Genomic DNA, 20,622 nt, shown 5'->3' on the forward strand with positions numbered 1-20,622 from the left:
TGCTACTGATGCTAACATGTTAGCTCTGTAATTAAAGAAAAATCCAAAGATCTCAAATACAAGCAACAGTAACAAAAGCAAACAAACATTATTCAAAGTTTCTGTAAAAAGAAAGACAAGGAACAACCTGTCACTCATGTTCTCATCTGAGCCTTTTTGCTCCTCATACTCCATTTTGTCCTTATTTGCTTGGTTCATTTCTTCATTTTCTATAACTACACCTTCATCCAAGATTTCTGGACCTTGTCGAGCAGCAGCTACTTTTCTTTTTTTCATCTTGCTCTTGGAAAACTCTTGGTGTTGGTATGATTTATTGTCATTGTCCATTTCTTGATCTCTGCTGTTATCCTGCTGTTGAGTTATTGTCAGTGCATTAGAGACTTCAGATGGCAGATCTATTGCCATCCGTTTTACCTTTCTTCTCCTGCGCAGAGTTCTGTTTCCTAGGCTGTCAACAGCCAAATCTGGTTCATGCCACAGAGGCCTTTTGCCTCTCATGTTATTTAAGTTTGAGGAAGGCCTACGTTTCGCAACCAACAACTGGTCATCAGAATCACTGTGGTCTTTCTTATTAGCATGATTCTCCCTGTAGTCTTTGTTTGATTCTTCTAAACTGGAATCAGAACCTTCACTTAAGCAGTGACCAGTTTCCCAAGGATGATGGGTGGTAAACGAACGTCTTTTGCGTCCCCGCCTCTTTCTTGCCTGTCTCTTCAGAAGGCAAGACACACTTCGAGAATGATCTCCAGTATCAGCAAAACCTCCCCTGGCTTGCTCTGAACTTTCTTCCAGTGCCGAGACTAGATCGTGAACCAGCTCCTCCATAGTCCTACTGAAATGCCTGGATATTTCAAGAAAAAGAAAAAACAACACAAGAAAATAAATTAATCTGAAGTGTTGCTCATACCTGTTGAATTAATTTTAGTTACTTTAGACAAGACAATCTTAATGTCCATCCTTAATTTCCAAATCTCTAGATTGTTGTACTTCTAACAGATAAACTCTTGTCAAACAGTCCTATGCATTTTGTAACACATCAGCACACATTCCTTTTGAAAGGTATCTTCACAAACTTCTATCTTGGAAAGAAGACTAAGGTTAGTTTTTCTTCCCCATTTGTTTTTGACTTCTGTGTTACTGTTTGGTTTTAATTCCCCTCATCGAATTTTCAGCATTTTCAGGGGTTTTGCAGGGCAAAAGCACCAGCAAAGAACACTCACTCTAGCTCCAGGTAGACATGTTAAATTTATGAATGGGAAATGGAATACATAATATTCCTCCTTGACAGTGTATTGGGGAGTTCTGTTTGAGTTGTCATGACAAAATATTTGTAGAAATAATTCTCTCTCAATGCTGTCCAAATGCCAAAATGAAGTTAAAACGGTAATTCTTTGATAACATGATTTTTTTCTTCTTCCTTAACTAGCTACAAATTGTATCTTCCCAATGGTTGATATTTGCTAAAACAGAGCTCTGGAAGAATGGTAAACTTCTTAATTCATGTGATTCACAAGAATCACAGCCTTCAGAATCACACAAAAATACTTCTCAGAAGCAAGAGAAAAAACACTTCCAGGATAACAGCAAGATAACAGGATAACAGCAAGAGTAAAAAACCATCCCAAATGAAGCAATGATTTTCTGAAAATTCAGATATAATTAACCTAATTAAAAGGAACTACTTTTAGAGATATGTGGCATTAATATTACTTAAAACTAAACCTTACCTCAAGCTTTAAAAATTTCAACTACTGCAGAGGGCTTTTTTGGAGTGTGTATGTGGTTTGTTAGGGTTTTGCTTACTTTTTCTGGCTGGTGTAGGAAGAATTTCAACCACCAGTAAAGGCAAGACCAGGTATATTTGTAGAGAGTTTTTATGCACGATGCTTAAATAAATATATTAAGCTACATTTCTCAGTAGCTATAACTGCACAGCAAGGACACTAGTTCTTAAAGCCTTGTTGTTAAACACCCACTCTTGCAGCCCATTCCACTACTGCCCCAGTAAAAGGGAAATGGAAGACAGGGACACTAATGGTTTGGACCATACTTCATGATTAATTTGTTCAATTTAGTATCCCTAATCCATATGGAAATCCATCACTAAAATCAATGTAGGTCCTAGAGTGAACATACCAATTTACTTCAGATAATGGCATAAGTAAAGTTGGTGGTAAAGTTGACTTAGTTCTGTGAAATACTTCAAGATTCCACCCCTGGAAATGCTCAAGCTTAGGTTGGAAGCGGCTCTAAGAAACCTGATCTAGTTGAAGATGGCCCTGCTCAGTGAAAAGGGGGCTGACTATATGATCTTTAAATGTCCCTTTCGACCTAAACTATTCTATGATTAAAAATAATACATCCAGTTTAGATTTACATATCTGATCTAAACTTGCCTTGAGTGGCCCCCAAAATTCTGTCAATGTGGATGGTGCCAGATCAAAAGAGAAGATTCCAGAGAAGTGGTTTTGAAGCATAGGGATATGAATCGCCAAATGCTGTAAGTGGTAAGGCAGTTACTTTCCATCAGGCTACAACTTTGAATCTCATGCACTCTTGAAATTAATATTTTCTACTGAGTATCAGGTCTCCTCATTGTAACTCCTGAACTAAGATCTGTACAGGACAGTGACTTTGTTTACTCTAACAATTACATTGACTCATGAATCCTGTGTTACCTTTTGGATAGATTAATACTATAATTAATCCAACAGGTTTCCTCAGGATGATGATGAGAATTACTTTATCAGTCTGGAACAGTGGAAGCTCCTTTGTAATAGATTGATTATAAAATACACGTACAACTTGAGCTTTTTATTCACATTGCACTTTCAATGTACCAGTGGTCCACATTAAAACTCCTCCTGAAAACCAAAAAAAAAAATAAAATCTATTTTGATTAATTTTATTTGCATTCTCATTTCTCTTCCTATGCCTGAAGGAAAAAGAAAATAGCAACACGAATCAGATAGAACATTTAATCTGAAACCTGCCTCCGAAATTCAGGAGTGTATTTCTGTTATAGCATTATTTATCAGACAAACTCAGTTTTGCAACTTCCTCTATTGTTTACAACCACCTGTCAAGATTGTATTTCTAAACATCTAGTAATTTAAATCATCACTGCAGATGCTACTGTAACAAAAATATTTGCATTTCAAATAGTTTGAAAAATAACTACAAGAAGTATTAAAGACATTACTGGTTAAGTATCAACTGCATTCAGTAAAATGAGACATTTCAAAGGGTGTAATAAGGAATGTGGAAAAACATATTGAGGTACATAAAATATTAAGTTGAGCCACAGTGTAGCAGGAGTCACATAGGGCTATAAAAATGCTGTTACAGCAACTGCCGACAGCTAGCAATAAACTGTAATGTTTTCACTAGGAGAAGATTCTACTTAACTATAAGAAAATCTACTCTGCCCACACTGACCTTTACATTTATCTGAAGCAATTTTAATGTAGTTCAATAATGGCTAACCCATTTCCTCTCTAACCCATGCCAGAACAGATCATGAAAGTATCATTGCAGGAAACAGCTTTAATCTGCTCCAGAACAGTTCACACAACTTGTGTTCAACATCAATATTTGTACTGAAACTCTTAGTGGCAATGGTGGTAATTTTTTTCAGTGAAAATCAAGTCTAATTTTTGTTCTCACTTAAAGCATATAGGAATGTAGAACTCTTACTGCTCACAAGATATTTAACAAACACACACTGATGGGAAAGCTAGTTTAGTTGTACAACTCATGAGGCAACTTTTTTTTTACTAAATTGACAGCTGCATTTACATTTACATTCAAGTTCTATACCTGTTTCTGTTAAATATATATGGCGTTTCTTGCAGCCCAAGTTATGATGCATCTATGTCTCATCAATTCTGATACGAAACATGATTTTTGCTGCCTTCACAATACACCACAATCGCAAGATAAAAGCACAACCAAAATAATCAAGCAGTTTCTTGAACATCAGGGTTATAAAACCTGACTTTCCATACTATTTTCCCATACAGATTCTCTGATGCCTAGTAACACAATTCTACTCACAGTATATCTCTATCTTCAGACAGCTACTAACTTGAATCCCATTTCTCCACCTCCAGTTATCTTCACAAAGCCTTAGAAACATTTGAGACTCTTTTACTGATCAATGTGACTAAAATTTGGATTGAACAGCTGCAAGCATTTGCGAGGAAGCTTCAGGTGGTCAATCTTACCACCTTGCCTGAATAATTTACAGATTAAAAAAAAGAACTATCATGGTTCTTGGGATACACAAATGTGAAAGAAAAAATGCAGAAACACAATTTTAAAGTATTAAATACTACAGTAGATGAGGAAATAATTGATTCCATAGAAGCTTAAGGTATAAACCAGAAACAGAAGTTGTACCTAGATAATTTAAACTGGCCTGTCATCAAATAACCATCATCAAAAGCAGGACACAAAGCATCCAGTTTCACAAACACACCTACTTATGTCCTTATATCTAGCACTGTCTGCTGGACAAGCAGGTACACAAAGCTACACAATGATCAAAATACATCCTGCTCTGTACCAACCACTGCTGGGGGGAATAACAGCTCTTGAGCTACAAAGAATTCCTGTGCTCTTCCACTTCTGAGAATCCTGACCAGTGCTTCCTGTAAAGACTAAGAGCCAATGCACTGGAAACACATTCAGAGTAGATGACATACAGACCAAAGAAACTTCATATAAATGTAATTTTTATATTACAAAATTTTAAAATGTGATAGTGTCAGAACAGAAACTTAAAGAAATTAAATATCAGAACATATGATTATTTTGAGGTTCATTACACAGTAGTGTGAACAACTACAAGAATTGAGGACTCTTGGAACAAGTCAGGAAACTACATGGGAGTACATCTTAAAAAGAAAAAACAAACCCAAAATCCCAGGCTACCCCTCATCTTCATCAAAGTACGCCAACACTCCTCTTCTCTAGTCAGTTATGTGTTTACATAAACCAGTTTCATAAAATAATAAAAGTATCAGAGGAGTTTAAGAAAAATAAAACTTATTGAAACTTATGAAAGTCACTGTTCTACCATTAAAGACATAATTACTCTGCTTGCTGGAAATTTCTAGAAATTTTTTTATATCAAATATAGAGCCCCTATAAACTTCACTGTATACAATATTCCAACCCTTTATTCCTCCAATCACATACTATACTTCAAATCTTGGTACCTACTCTCCACTTGAAAAATCTATTTAGAGAAGTTTTAGAATTTATTTACTCTTGTTCTATACAATTAAAAATCATTAGTATTTGAGAAATGATGGAATTTTATTAAATGATAATACTGTCGATTCCCCTAAAAATTAGGGCCAGACAAACCTGCAAGTATATCTGACTTTTCTATAATTGCTGCTTATCTAAGTAGGCACAACAATAAGTACTGTAAAGTCTACTCATATTTAACAGTGAAAAAGTATTCAGTACAGAGCAATGGCATACACTCAAAAAAATGCTGACATGAACTGCATTTAATATGGCTCTAACACAAACGAATTGGTCAGCCAGGAATAAGATTTGGAGCAATTTATCATGAGAGGTAGCAATTCTTGCAATTCCACTGCTGCCATTTACTGATATGCTTGCCCTTTTCAGAAGTATGACTTCATTAATTAATTGTCAAGGTGGAGAATCATATGAACAGTCAAATGATGGTAATACACTATAGCATCAAAGCCATTATCAGAGGAATCAGAATGCCCAGGAAGTACCCAAATTGCAAACTATTCCTGAATTGTCACATGCCTTAACAATAGAAATGAAAAACATTCTGCTTCAGAGCTTTAATCACCTGACATAAACACTCTTACTCTATAGCAGTTCTGAATATACTTCTTTTGGATCTAAATATTTTCAGGAACCACAAGTTCTTAATTTTCTACATCAAGTATTAGACACTGAAAAACAGTATTTCCTGCATCTCATTCAAATGGGCTTCCATTCATCAACAGCTCCTGAAATAGTGGATGTATAAGGATAAGAAAATAGAGTGGTTTAGAGTACTTAGATTTTTAACATATCCCACTACAGAACTAACAAACTAGCATTCCTAAAGATAAGATTTCAATAATTCTCTCTGGCCAGTACATTTACACAGCAAAATCATTATTATCTGATGACAATTAAAGAAGAATATGCCAAATACCCACACCTTGTGCTTCTGAACGCTTTTGTTAAAGCCCCCGGAACTAAATTACTTTATGTGGCCAGAAAATATTAAAATTTAAGGACGAATGACAGGTCAACTCAAATACCTACAGAACAAAAAGACTGGTGGTACCAGCAGAAGAAGAAGTGGAGAAGGAATGGAGTTTCCTATATAAGAAAAACTAAGCACTAAGCTCTCTTCCTCTTCTTCCCCTTCCCCGGAAAAGAAACAAAAAAACCACAAAAGAAAATCTATTTCACATCTTGGAACATTACTGGCAGATGTCAGTATAGTATACATAATATAGCCTCTAAAAAACCCCAAGGCCTCAAATTATCAATATTCAAGGAAAAAAAAAAAACAAACCAAACCCCATCAGATGTGCACCACTTCCATTAACACAAGTGAAATTAACTAGAAGTTATACACAGTGGTTGATACTTAACACAAGATACCTAACATTTCATGAAGGAATGAAAGGCTCCCCAGTTGGTTGTTTGGGATGTCCCTCATTCATCAAGTCACTACTAGTCTTTATACCAGTATGGTCTATTAACAAAACTCAGTTTTCCCTTTTTCTAGTCTGTTGTTCAGTTTTCCCTCTTCATAGACCTACAATAAAAATAATATGGCACTTGGGGCCCCTACGCTAGTATATGGTCTTACATAAAACATTAATCTGTTAAGCCTATTGCGGGGGAACTACCCATACTTTCCCTCCTCTTTAACTGCAGCTATACTTGTTTGACTGCTGGTTTGCAACAAAATAGCTTCAGAGCAGCAACCACAGAAACTGCTCACATCTGCAGCACACCCTGGGAAGGGTTTAGGCCTTAGAGATTCTACAAGGGAAAAAAAAAAATCCTAAACACACAAAAACCTGACTAAGTTTGTGTCCAAACTTTTGATTTATCGTTTCCCTGCTGTCCTTTTTTAGCAACGAGCAGAAGTTTCTTCCTCCAGGCCCACCGCCCGCTTAGAAACGCTGCGAGCCGTTGGGACGGGTCGGTAGCAGCCGCCGGGCCTCCAACCCCCTTCCCGCAGAGGCCCTGGGCGGAGATGAAAGCAGCGACACCTCTCCCCCCCACGGAACCGGAAGCAGAGGGGGGGTGGCAGGTCGGCAGAGCCCTGACAGCCCGGCGAGCAGCGGGGAGGGCCAGCCGAGGCGGGGACAGCACTTGTTCCCAAGTTTCCCAGCTACGTACGAAGTCTCCCATGCCCTCCCCCAATTACCGGCACCACCGTGAAGCGAGAGGGGCCACGGACATGTCCCGCCCCAGACCTCCACCGCTTCCCCCGGGCCTGGGCTTACCAGCTCTTTCTCGCCGCCGGAGCTCGGGTCGGGGTAGGCTCAGAGACCCGGAACATGAACCCGGCGCCTCCCCCGGCCGCTCCCCAGGGAGGCTGGCGCCACTTCGCAGAGACTGGGCCGAGGGAAGACGGGTCGGGACCGGGGCCGGCAGCAAAGCCGGGGGATGGCGGGCGAAGGCCAGGAGGGGAGGATGCGGGCGGCCAGCGCTGCTCCTCAAGCCCCCATGATGAGAGCCCGGAAGCAGCTGCGGCACCGGGAGGAAGCCGGGCGCGACCATCTCGCCTCTTCCCCTCCCTCTCCGGATTCCTACCCAGGGGCGCCTCGTCACCTCCAGAGTTCCCCGCCTTGGCTTCACTTCCGTACAAGTCCAGCTACTCGGGGCTTCCGCTGCCGCCAGTGCTCAGCCGTTCCCTGCTGGTAGGGCCGCGGTGGGAAGTGCCACCCCCGCGTCAGGGCGGAGTGGTACGGTCCCGTTGCCATGGTAGCGGCGTTGGTAGGGAGGGAAGGAGGGAGGGAGCATGGCCGCCCTGGCCCGGCTTCAGGAGAGGCTGACGGAGCTGTGGGAGGAGTATTACTGTAGAAACAGGTAACAGGGTCGTGCCGGTGGTGGGGCGGGACTCACCTCCTCATGTTGGGTCGGGGCTGGCGGGGGCGATCAACCCTCGGTTTCCCCCGCCAACGAAGTGGAGACACTCCTGATGGAAACGGTGTAGCTTTAAAACCCCTTTCTGAGAGCACCCACCTTTCCTCCCCCCCCCCAGATATTGCCAGAGTGATCTGAGGAGACCTGCTGGCTGCAGCAGTTTCCTTTAGGGGTCCATTTATGCACAGAAGATAATTACTGTCGCGCTGTTCCCCTGATAATTTTGAGGAAAAAGGAGCCTCCGGAAACTCCGACAGGCGCCGAGCCTCCCGAGCTCGGCTCCCTCCCTTCTCAAGAGCTGGCCTCGGACGGGTTGGTGTTCTTTCTCCAGGCTGTTTAAAACGGCTTCGTTTTTAAATTAGGTTCTGCGGCATGAGTTTCTAGTACGTGAGGCATGTTTTGTCTCATTCTACTAAGTTAAGGAGAAGTTTATTCTACTAACGATCCCAAATGTCCCAAGGCGGGCTGATCGATCCCATCCATCACCTGACACCCTTCTCTTGGCCGAAGAGGACAGTTTGTGCTGTTAAGTTTTCTGACAGCTTTTAAGATTTTTGGGAAATGAAATGGCTTAAGACCTATTTAAATACTGCATAGATTTGTTTTGTAGAACCTTTTATGCAACAGTGTTGCTGCCGTAATCCTAATACTCGAACAGAAAAAAACAAACAAACAGAAGAAACAAACTACAAACCCAAACATATTTAGCATAGTTGTAGGGTTTTTTTTTTCTTTACTAATTAATGAATCCTCTGTTTTAGAATCCAATTACAACGTCATTAGTATGAATAACAAAGCTCCAAAACATCGCTAAAAGTTCAAGTTTTGCCTGCATGTAAAGTGTTGTGTTTTGGTGTCCTTTCCCGGAACTTTGGCTCATACTTTTGTGGCTGTACACGCAGTAGTTCACTAAATGAGCATCAGTTACAGGAGGCTGTGCGTGGATTTCACAGATTTCAGGTTAGAAAGAGCAGGCTGAGCCAGACGTGAAAATCCATTGGAGGGCAGCATGCTTGATGTTTGGGGATTTGTTTTTTCACAGAGCTTTCAAAAATTGAATTGTCTCCCTTTTAAGAATAGACTATAATCCATCAGATTCTTGAAATTCAGATTTTCAGATGTGAATTTGAATGAGAGGCCCCAAACAGTCCAGCTCAACAACTCTAAGGCTGATCAGTAATCCGATCTTTGTTCTTTAAGGTGAAAAACCTGGACTGCTTCAACACAGATGTCATCTGAGTCCTAGAATCCTGAAACAAATAAGAACATCTTACTTAGGGATTGCAGTAGATCCTTATTTGACTATTAAACTTAATAAAAAACTTTGAGGTACTGATGCCTGTCAAATTTTTAGTGGTCTACAAAGTATTTTTGAAGCATTTGTATTTTGAAGTCAGACAACAGCTTTTATTTCCCTTTCAGAACTATGCTTTATCTATTACATTAATAACAGATCTGTTAAAATTGCCAAATCTGTGATGCTGTGAGCATGAGACTGTGTAATTTGAGACTGTGTCTTTGAGAAGTATCTGTGACTCTAAAAGCTTAAATCAAACTGTATTTCAATTACACAATCTGATCAGAATTAGAGATACCATTTAGAGCAATATACACATCAAATAACTTTTTCTGGCAGGGTCAGTTCAAAGTATTTGTGGAGCTATACTGTAAAAAGAAAAAGACTTTTTGGTTTGCTCTAATAAAATTTACAAGGACTTCTAAACAACTTGTCCAGGCAAAACAGAATGCCAAATCGAAAATCTAGCAGGGAGTAATACAGGAGGTTTCTGCTCTTCCAGAAGCAGACATAATATTGCCAAGTAAGTATGGCTGGTTTTGGAGCTGTCATCTCTGGCATGGCCAGTTCCATATCCCCTTTATTTTCAGGTTGTAATTGTGGCTGCCTGTTTAAGGCCAAATCACCCTTTTAATTGAAATAATTTACTTCTGCTTCCTATGAAGTGTAGGAGACTGCACAAGAGAGGCGACAAGGAAGCTCTCTAGCTTAAAAACCAGCTTTGATATTGACTTATTTTGTGGTCCTAGGTAAAAAAAGTCTGTTTTCTACAGTTGCCAGGTACTGGACGGGTGTGAGGTTTTCAGATGACAATGAAAATTTGTGCCCACTTAATGTGATTTGAGAACACATGCTGCACCAGATGATATAAAATGAATGGAGTTTTTTTATCTCTGGTAGTAAATATGTGTTTAAGAAACATAATGAGGACAATCCTAATTTATCAGATAAAAATTGATCCTGCTGGTGTTTACCAAGGCGATTATTGTTGACATTACACTTTGTTAGGAGACCTAACTAGGTAAGAAAATTAATAGTAACCTAATTGTTCTTTTGTAGCAGATATAACAAATTAAACTATTCGATAAATATGTTCCTAGTAACAATGAGATAGAAAAAAATCCATGTAAATTAAAATATAATTTTAAGTTCAAAGACTTGACAGTTATGGTATTTAGAAAAAAAAACAAATAAGTAAATAAAAGCTAGCAGTGAGCTCATAGCTGGTTTTTACCCCTGAGCACTGAAACCCCTCATGGTAATTATTTCTTCCTGAACTCTCTGAAGACACTCTTCCAGATTCATATATTATGTGTTTCACATATTTTAAAAATCCTTTTTAGCTTCATAGCATGACTTTTATCTTTGTTACTAACAGTATTCCTGTAACAGACAGTTACTGAAAGATGGCAAGAAAGGACTATCTCTTGGAATTGTTTTCTGACTTTCTAATGGGGTCCTTGTGCTTCTTTTCCACTTTTGAACATGTGTTTTGCTTGTACAATGTCACTTGACACAAAGCTTTGACATCTCCTTGAAGTCATAAATTTGCCACCTACATTTATATTGTATCTTCAGCTGCCTCACTAGTATCTTTTTCTAGATAACCTTTCTTCCCATGTAACTTAGAAACAATTAGTTCATTTTTCTCTGTATCCCTTTTTGATTAGTTCCTCTAGCACCTGTATTAATCAGCACTGCAGTTTTAGCATATTTTCTAATTCTTTTGTTTCCTTTTATTCCCTCCTTGCCTGCTGCAGCACATGCCAGTATGCTGCCAGTTTCATTTCTACATTATCTCTAAAATCCATGTCTCTGAATTCCCATTGTGAAAAAGTCCTGTCAAGACTCAATAAGCTGTTACACTGAGTACTATAATTCCTTGTAAAAGATTCCCATGGTCATCCCTTTGGAATCTATCCAAATTACCAATACTCTTTATTTCCAATTCACAGCTAGCTTCTTTTTAAGCCATACTAAGATTTCATATCCTGACATTCCAGACCTTCTAAAGACTGGAAATTTCCACATCTAGTTTCTTTCCTATGCTTTTGTTGTTCTTAGTCGTAATAGTTTTAACTTACGTTTGTATCTCATTTTCCTTCAATCTCCTTTTTCATATTTCTATTCTTTAAAGTCCTCCCTAAGATACTATCCAAAAGTTGTAAATCCTTGACATTCACCTCTAAGATCAGCTCACATTCATTTAAAAATCTCCAGATGAGGCATTACTGATGCAATCACTGCTCGGGTAATAAACACAGTATTTTGTATTTGTCATTATGAACTCAATTGATATTTATCTGTAGTCATACTAACCACAGCTAATTTATTTAATATTCATGAGGATATGCTATTTTATACATAGCTACAGATTTTTGTTATAATTCAAGCCTAATTATCATTAAGGCATTATCCGTATATTTCCTCTGCAACAAAAGAAGTGACACTGATATTCATTGTAGGAGTAATAGAAATATAGGTCTATATTCTTACTATAGGAGTAAGAAGTACACTCTCCCAAACCTTACATCATCTACAACTTGCAGTGGTCTTTATGTTTGTTATCTTCATAATATGCAACTAATGTGGATAGTATTTTTAGCTATTATTTAATATTGTAGAATTAAATAGTGAAAAAAATAGTGAAAGAGTTCACAAACTGCAGCAGTAAGAAATATTTAGAATAATTTTTCTGCTTTGGTACTTAATTACTATGCTGACAAGTATTACTTTTTTTTTATATTTTCAGATCTATAGATGAAGACAGAACAATCGAGTACAAAGCTGCTGTCAAAATCCAGAGCTGCTTTCGAGGATACAGAGTCCGAGCCTATCTAAGGTAGTTTATTAAGGCCATTTTAGTATGTATTTCTCTCCTGATTTTTTTCCCCCAAATTTCTGATGGTATTACTTGATTTTAATAAAATGGGACCATTGGGAAGAAAACCCCTCAACAACTGTTATTCTGCTTTTAACCTGCTTTTACATTGAATTAAATATATGCTGTGCCACTGTAAGAAGTAATAATTTTTGTTTTTCAGAATTGCATACAATTAAAATGGCATGAAAAAATTCTCAAGTTGTTAGATACATTGGTTTAAGCCATTCAAAGTCAATACTTTATTTATAAATAATGATAGTAAATGTAATGGAAATTACATTTGTAAGGCTATTTCATTAAACTTTTGCATGATAACTGGAATACTATATATACGTTTTCAATATACTTTTTTTTAATACACTTTTTTTTCAAAATGTAAAGTATTTGTATATAAATATATGTATATTTGGTTTCTAAGTGTGTATGTATGCGCATATGAATATATGCATGCATGTGTATCTATGTATTAAATATTTTTGCAGTGGCCATCTACTTATTATGAAAAAGAATCTTATAATGCACAGTCTCAAAATAATCTTTTTTAATATATATTTGATTTTAGATATCTGAACAAAATGGTGATTACTATACAGAAGTGGTGGAGAGGTTATCAAGGCAGAAGATACTTCAGAAATATGGTGGAGGTAGAAAACTTGTATTAAAATTTTATTTATGAAATACATATGAAGCAATTCATTCACTTGAAATTAAAAATCAAGAACTTTATCCTTTACACACAGACATGTACTTAACTTTAGTATCATGAGAAGCGCCATTAATTTCAGTAAGCTTACTCATAATGGTAAAGTTAAGTCCATGTTTACATGTTTGCAGCTCTATAGTATTAGTCCTGAAGCCAGCAATGAGATCTCATGCAGAAACCTGCCCTCATGGTGCTAATTGCAGGATTGGAGCTTTTCAAGATGTGTTTTTTCCTGGCAGAGCTTTTAATTCTGAAAATGAAATAAACCAATGTATCTTAAAGTATTTCAGGTTTTGCCTTAAGGCACGCAGCAGATCACAGTCAATCTAATTCCCCTGACAGACTAACAGATAGCAAAAGTGTATGGTGGCACACAAGCTAAAACCTCTATTAACAGGTTTTGGAGATTAAGAAGATACTAATTTGCCTTTAACACAAAACTATTAAGTTTTAATGTGTAGTTTGCTTCACTAATTTACCATCTTATGTTAATACTTTGCAATAGTTTTAAACTTGTTAGTCATTTGTTCTTGATTAATTTTGTTCAAGTTAAATTGTTATGTTTTAGTCACAACAGAAAAGTCAAGAAAAGGTAAAAATTTTGAGCCATAACTAATATATTACAGTCTAAAGTCCATACCTCATACTAAACTATGTTTTCAAGTATCAGGAGTTGTATGCCTTGTCTATTTTACCCCAAATCTATCAGATTAGAAAGATTAGAAGTTTTTATCTCTTCCAATTCACTTGGCTTAACTAATAAAACATGATTCATCTTTTCAGGTTGTAGTTTTCAGTCTACCTTCTAACACACCATATTTTGAATACTGAGGAGATAGCTGCATGGTTGGACTGGGCTGTGCTTTCACAAAAGTGGGACTTGAATGAACATTGTCACTGAGTTTAGGGAAGGTTTATCTAATCTAGAAAAGATTCTGCAGAAGAGAGATGGTAATGTTAAGGTATGTAAAATTTGTTAAGAAAAGAAAGGATTCAGGCAGCCATGGAAAAATGTAAGGAAGAAATGAATGTGATGTGAAACACACTGCCAAAAGATGTTGTGGAACTCCCCCTGTTGCAGGTTTTTAAGAGAAGGTTAGACAGATCCTTATCATGGATAACTTAGATGTCATTCAGGCAATGTTTTAGGTAGTCATCTTATGACATCCAATTAAGTCTTATATTTTTTCAGAGTTAAAACATTGCAGAGTGGTGAATTTCACTTCAGAAATAAGGCAGTTTATGTGTCAGTTTTTCAAGATGAGAGTAAGAACCATGTCAGTTACATTTTAAAACAGTCTTTAAAATTAGCACAGATTTCTTTTAATAGCCAAGCTAGCATGGTAAAACCTCCTCAACTTTCCATTCTTGACATATGTTTCTGAAAAGAAAAATAATTATGTAAAAAGTCTCTAGCCAATAAAGTCCATTTCGTATGTTCGAAGCCCTTGCCACTTCTGAAATCTGTAGGACAAAAAAATTATACAAGCCCACCCTTAATACACACATTCTAAATCAGATCATGAGTTCATCCAGTTCCTGGATACTACTACTTATATAATACCAGTCAGGGCTCTAGCAAAACAGAATCTCATCAGCAAGCTTAAGAATTAGACACCTATCAGGATAGAAACCCATCTTTTTTGCTCAAATGCTTTATTTTGTGCTTGTCTCTTTGATTGGAGAGAACTAAATAGGACAGGCTTATTGAAAGGCAACCTGAAAGGCATGTAAGTAGCAGATAGAAAGGCACATTTATCTCCCTTTAGACTGGTATGTTCAGTATCCTATGTTTTGGCATGGATTTAAATATGATGTTCAACTTCATTCCCTAACTTTATTGTTATATTATCGATCAGTAGCGGAATTTGGAATATTTTAAAAAAGAACAAAAATCCTTGCAACTTAACACTACTTTTAAATTAAAGGGTCATTTAATGTTGCTTCTAACACATGCTAATAACTGTTGTAATGACTCCTCATTATGAAATTTGATGATACTTTTGACATGATAGCTCCTTAAATACTAAAAATATTGGTCAGTTTAGAATTTATCCAAGGATAATTATTGGTTTGGTATCTGCTGCCAGAAAACAAGGCAACGCATATGCACAAAATGCCCATGATTACTTGATGATAAATCATTTTTAATGATTATATTCAAAATTGTGAAATGTGAGTGGTACTGATGTGGAAAATAACAAAGGTTGAGGCCTTCTCAGGGTGGCTGTCCATATGTACATCACTACTAGTATTTTATTTGTTACACTTCCAGTTCTTCCTTTGACTCTTAAAATACACTGAGGTAAAAAAAAATAAATCCAATAACGAAATTTACACACCTTTCTATATAATAGATGTAGGTGGTTTGGTATAAAGTTTTGCTTCCTACTATTAAGTTCAAGCTGAAATGAAAACCTGTACTCCTATAACTTCCTTAATAGCTTAATTGCACTGATGGACTGGATTCTGAAAGTATGACTTTTAAAACCAGGCAAACACCAGAACATAAATCAAACTGTATGTCACTGTTTCATTTAACAGAATTTCTCAAAGTCAATATATCACTTCTTAAAGCAAAGGGAACTGCAACATTTCTTTGGAAGTCAGCATGCATGATGGTCACCCCTTTTGCAAGGAGATGCAATTGAAAAAAGAGAGTATTTATGTGACATAGCTTGACACCACCTGAAATAGCTTAGCTTCAACTCAGTAGCCAGTTTTAAATAATCCAAATCCAACAGAATTTAGGCAAATGCCTATTTCTGTTACATAAATATATTTAAAAAGTCCCTGTTCCCAACTTAGACCATGTGTTGGTTCCTTTTCTCAACCCACCCAGTCAAATTTTTGGATCTCATTTGAATTTTTCACTTTGCATTAGCTGAAAAAAAAGAAAGTACGAGTCAGTATCAGATCATATTTGTAGGTGACCTTCAAACATGTTTTTAAATAGAAAAGGAGAAAAGTAGCTCAACAGTTCGTATACAAAATGCTTAAAATATATTTTGGGATCATTGACTTAAAGTAAATAAGTAGGAAGACCTGTGTATTAACATCTGAGACAGATACAGGGACTTCATGGTTCAGAAGTGGAAGTGATGCTTTTGGGTGAGATGGCAAGATAGTTAATTCTTTCCAGAGTGTCAGCCTTGCAGTGTCACCTTGGAATTGGCATCCAATGAAAGAATGAGAGCCAATGCAATGGGCACAAGCTGAAATGCAGGAGTATTCCTTAAGCATAAGAAAGGAGTCTTCTGGACAATGTGGCTCTAGTTCAAGAAAGAATCTCTTGTTTAGTAGGAAAACACAGCAAAATAGGCTTGGTTTGAAGCATTATGATTTTGTGAATAGGGATGAACGCATTCTCCATCTCTAGTAATAGCAAAACCAGGATGTTTATTTTAAGCAGAATCAGAAAACAGTTGGCAAATCCGTTAGCAAAAGAACCTACAGGATTACACAGGCTTTGGCTTTTGATGCAAGGATACAGCTGTTAGACAGTTAGGTGAGCAATTCTACATTTGGTTGGCCTATGTAATTTCCTTTTTATTTTGAGTGATCTTGTTAAGTAGTGGTAGGGTAAGGCCTGGATTTCTCACACTTTAGTTGAGGTATTCAAGTTAGGACCCTAGCTGCCATTGACTATCTCTGTAAATAGTATGCAGAGATGTAATTGCAGAGCTCTTCAATACTTTGCCAAGCTCAGAGGGAAAGTGGTCCCACAGGCTTTCGGTATTGCAGATATAAAGAGCATAATGACATTAGGTCTCCAATTTAGGTTCTTCAGTGAAATGATGGATTCAGACCTAAGTGCTTACAGCCTTCAAATGTCAGAAGAATCCACAAAATGGTCTGAGGTTGCTTAGTTTAATCATTGGACAGAAAACTGATGATCATTTTAAGGTTAAGAATTTCATTTAAAAAGGTACTTTATCTATTTGGAAAGGTACTTTATCTGTTCCAAAGAAAGAAAAGAGTGTTTCAATACTACTTACTACCACTTCAGAAGTTCTGCAAAGCAAAACCGATCAATTTAATCCAACGTTTCAGGAATATACTTAGAGCTGGAAACTGTTATTCCAATATTAGCTACCTACAGTTATTATCAGTCAGAAAACATTTATGGAGACAAAAGGGGAGGTAGAGACCACTATTTATCCTAATGCAGACCATCAGGGCAGAGATTGCCTCAAATATATCTATGTGCACACACACATATTTGTGTGTACATCTACCCATACACATGAAACTTTTCTGAAATTTAGCAGTCCTGCATTCTTCTCCATATAGAGAAATATGTTTTCTACTGTTTCCATTATTAGTAGACTGGTATGATATTAAAGTGAGTATTTAAAATGCACCTTAACTAAACTGCAGGAATTATGCCTTGCTTAATGTAATGAAGAAAGAATTTAAAATGAAGTAGCGTCATTGTGTTCATTTGTAAATAACATATTGCAGCCAACTGTTTCTTAATTGCTCAGACTGTTGATAAATAATCTAGTCCTGCTGCTCTCCACAGACAATTTGCTTTGGATCAGACTAGGCAATTCAAATAACACTAATTACAGTGAAACCCTTTTATAGTGAATTCCTGTTTGCCATGGAGGAGAAAATCAGTATATCAGGGGAAAGCACTTTTGCCTTTGATTTGTGTCTAAAACATGAGAAACACATAAAAGCTGCATGTTGTGCTAAATAAAGGACATACTTTTGCATTCAGAGTACTTATATTTTACTTTTTATGATACAATTGTGAATTATGTTCATTTTGCATTTGTAATTAGAGGGCGGAACAGATGTGAAAGCTTAGTTTAAAGTGATGTATCCATTAAAATAACCTATGCTGCCAAGTGATTGCTTAGTATAATAGGGGATTCGTTCACTATGAGAGGAATTCTACTTTATTGGAAGGAAACCAGGACTTCGGGAAATGTTTTCTATATCAGGGGATTCACTGTAACATGGTATCATTGTATTTATGATTTTATGATGTTAAAATGAATATTAAATGAAACAAAATTCCCAAGGATTACTCAAGAGGCAGCTAAGTACATAACATTTAGTACAGATGGTTGGAAGGCACAATTTTGCTCCATCACTGCATCCGTATCCTTGAACAATTTCAACTGAAGACAGCATTTCTTTGAATTTTTCATTAAACCAGACGTCTTGAAATATGAATTCCTTTTATGTTTCTGTGAGTTTTGGCTAAAAGAACCCCAGTGAATAAATCATACAATACTACGTGTCACTGGCACTTGTGAATATTTCTGCTTTGTTATTCTACTCTCAGTAGAGCACCATTGATTATCAAACTCAGCAGAGAGCATTTTATGATCATATATCTCCATTAGCTCCTAGTTTGACTACGATAGATTTTTCTGGTTAAGCCTGCATTATGTATTAGGAACCATATCTCTTCAATACAAAGTTTGATTTTGTTCTCTCTAAGCCTAGAACTCTTATTATGTATTATGTATAAAGATTCTTATCTTTTATATGTAAAAATAGGAGCACTGTCTTTGTGTAACTGAAATATATGCCATTTTTTTTTTCCTTGATTCACAGACAGCATATTTTATTATGAAGATGAATTTCTACAATGAAATGGCTGTCAGGGTAAATATTTCTTCACTTGTTAAACAAATGAAAAGTCAATTGTACTCCGAATTTGCTTTTAATAAAATGAGAAAACCAGAATAATATACATTTGATTGATATGCTGATGGCAACAGTGGGAAATAGTACATAGTTAAAAATTAAAGTTACACTCAGTAGTCTGGGCTATATTTGAAAACTGTAGCTGAATTTAAGGAATCTGCATGTGTCTTACTCCATTTAAATGTTCATTGTACCTTACCATATATCATGCCGATAAAAACCCCAAACATTCTGTCTGGAAGTATTCTTACAAATGTAGACATATATTTACAGTTCTGACAAGCTACAGGGCTTATATGTTTGTTGATGTGCCTGTGCTTTTTTCCTTTTGTTAGTACATGACTTTTGGTGTCTTGAATCTCAAAATAGACAGAGAGAGCAATTCCATTGCCTGAACACAGAGGTGTAACTACACTGATCTCATTGATGATATTATGAGTGAGTTTTGCTAAAGGATTAAGAGTAGGAACAGTCTTGAACTTAAATATACAGCAAATGAAGTTTGTTAAGGGAAAAATATATTTAACTGGAAATTAGCAATTCTTTCCTGCACTTAAACTAACTGCACTTAAATATATGAAACAAAACAAGGAAGGATATGAGAGAATTCTTGGGAGGAAATCTTTTTATCTTACTTAATTCTTTCATTTTGTGGAACAAAGCTGCTTTACTTTAGAGGTCTATATACTTTTAGGCAAGGCATTTACCTTTTTAATTGTAGGGGATGTGGTGGGGATGGAGAGTAACCCAAGGAAACTCTGTAAGGTAGGAAGATTCTTAGAATGGATTTAAATTTTGTTACCTTTACGGTTCTAGAGTAAGTCAAACTCGAGGTATGTTTTTCTATTAGGTTTTTTTACTTAGTCCTGGTTATCTATAAGGCACATAATAGAATGTTACATTTGGTCTATGATAGAGAGCTGAAAGTTTTTAACAGCAATCTTATTCCTCAGAAATGCACTTATGTGCTGTTTTATTTCATACCTTAGTTAACTAGTTTGGTAGTATTCCACAGTGGATTAATGCTCTATACTCATGCAGCTGAAATCAGTGAGAAAATAAAAGATGCAAGCCAGCTCTTAGAAGTTGGCTGTGTACTTTTATAAGGCATTTGAAGACCATATTTCAGAGGTAATTATGTATTCTAGTCAAATGGAGTTTTGCGTTTGGTCTTTCATTTTTAAAAGACATTGAATATGTTCCCATACATTTGTAATGGAAATATAATGTTGAATCATTAGGTGATATGAATCTTCCAAGTGCCATTTCAGTTATGTCCTTTTCTTTAATGGAAATTTAAATCAGTAGAAAACAGTAGAAGAGACCTTTATTTAGTTGCAAAAGTTAGAATCTGGTTGTCCTCTGTCAAAATCCTGTGCAGACATATCTGCAGAGCACATTTAGAATGCTGCAGTTCTGAAACACTGAATGTTTGGTTTTGGTTTGTTTGGGGGTTTTTTGTTGGTTTTTATTTATTATTATTTTGGTTTGGGTCCAGTTTTTGATGGTTTTGTTTGGGTTTTTTTGTTTTTGTTGTTGGTTTGGTTTTGGTTTGGTTTGGTTTTTTGCTGTCATCTGGTTTTTTTTTTTGAGAACTAACCAAGATTCAGGAAAATAGGCAATAAGGCCTATTTAGTTTCTGCAGAGAAGAAATGTGGCCAGACTTTATCCTGCAGTGTCTCATATTTACACATTGTGAGCTTGATTAATGATGAATATCCTGCAGAGTTCTGAAAATAAAACAATAACTGGGTACATTTTTCTATTTAACCACTTAGTTTTGCCTGATAGTGTTAGAAAAATATTTATTTCTGTTCATAGTTTCTGATTAGCAATGCACTTCTGATTTTGGCAACTGAAGTATCACTGCTCTTGTATGTACACATGCTCGTGGTTTTGAAGTCAGTCTACATCTCC

At 36.6% G+C, this 20,622-nt stretch overlaps 2 protein-coding genes across 4 annotated transcripts in view; one reads left to right on the plus strand and one right to left on the minus strand.

Moving 5' to 3' along the window:
- Positions 1–7,893, minus strand: part of GPATCH2 (G-patch domain containing 2) — a 123,252-nt gene extending 115,359 nt beyond the window's left edge. The window contains exons 1-2 of one of the 2 annotated variants that reach the window (XM_071739673.1): positions 7,512–7,884; positions 128–841 (exon numbers count right to left, since the gene is read on the minus strand). In XM_071739673.1, the coding sequence (XP_071595774.1) occupies positions 128–841; positions 7,512–7,567 (770 nt within the window). In that variant the 5' untranslated portion in view covers positions 7,568–7,884. Of the gene's footprint in view, positions 1–127; positions 842–7,511 lie in introns of both variants that reach the window. The other variant, XM_071739674.1, reaches the window with a different exon arrangement.
- Positions 7,894–7,986: 93 nt separating this feature from the next.
- Positions 7,987–20,622, plus strand: part of SPATA17 (spermatogenesis associated 17) — an 86,018-nt gene continuing 73,382 nt past the window's right edge. The window contains exons 1-4 of one of the 2 annotated variants that reach the window (XM_071739676.1): positions 7,987–8,097; positions 12,204–12,293; positions 12,898–12,979; positions 18,613–18,663. In XM_071739676.1, coding sequence (XP_071595777.1) covers positions 8,030–8,097; positions 12,204–12,293; positions 12,898–12,979; positions 18,613–18,663 — 291 coding nt within the window. In that variant the 5' untranslated portion in view covers positions 7,987–8,029. The remainder of the gene's footprint in view (positions 8,098–12,203; positions 12,294–12,897; positions 12,980–18,612; positions 18,664–20,622) is intronic. The other variant, XM_071739677.1, reaches the window with a different exon arrangement.

Source organism: Heliangelus exortis, chromosome 3, assembly GCF_036169615.1.
Source record: "Heliangelus exortis chromosome 3, bHelExo1.hap1, whole genome shotgun sequence".
NCBI lineage: Eukaryota > Metazoa > Chordata > Aves > Apodiformes > Trochilidae > Heliangelus > Heliangelus exortis.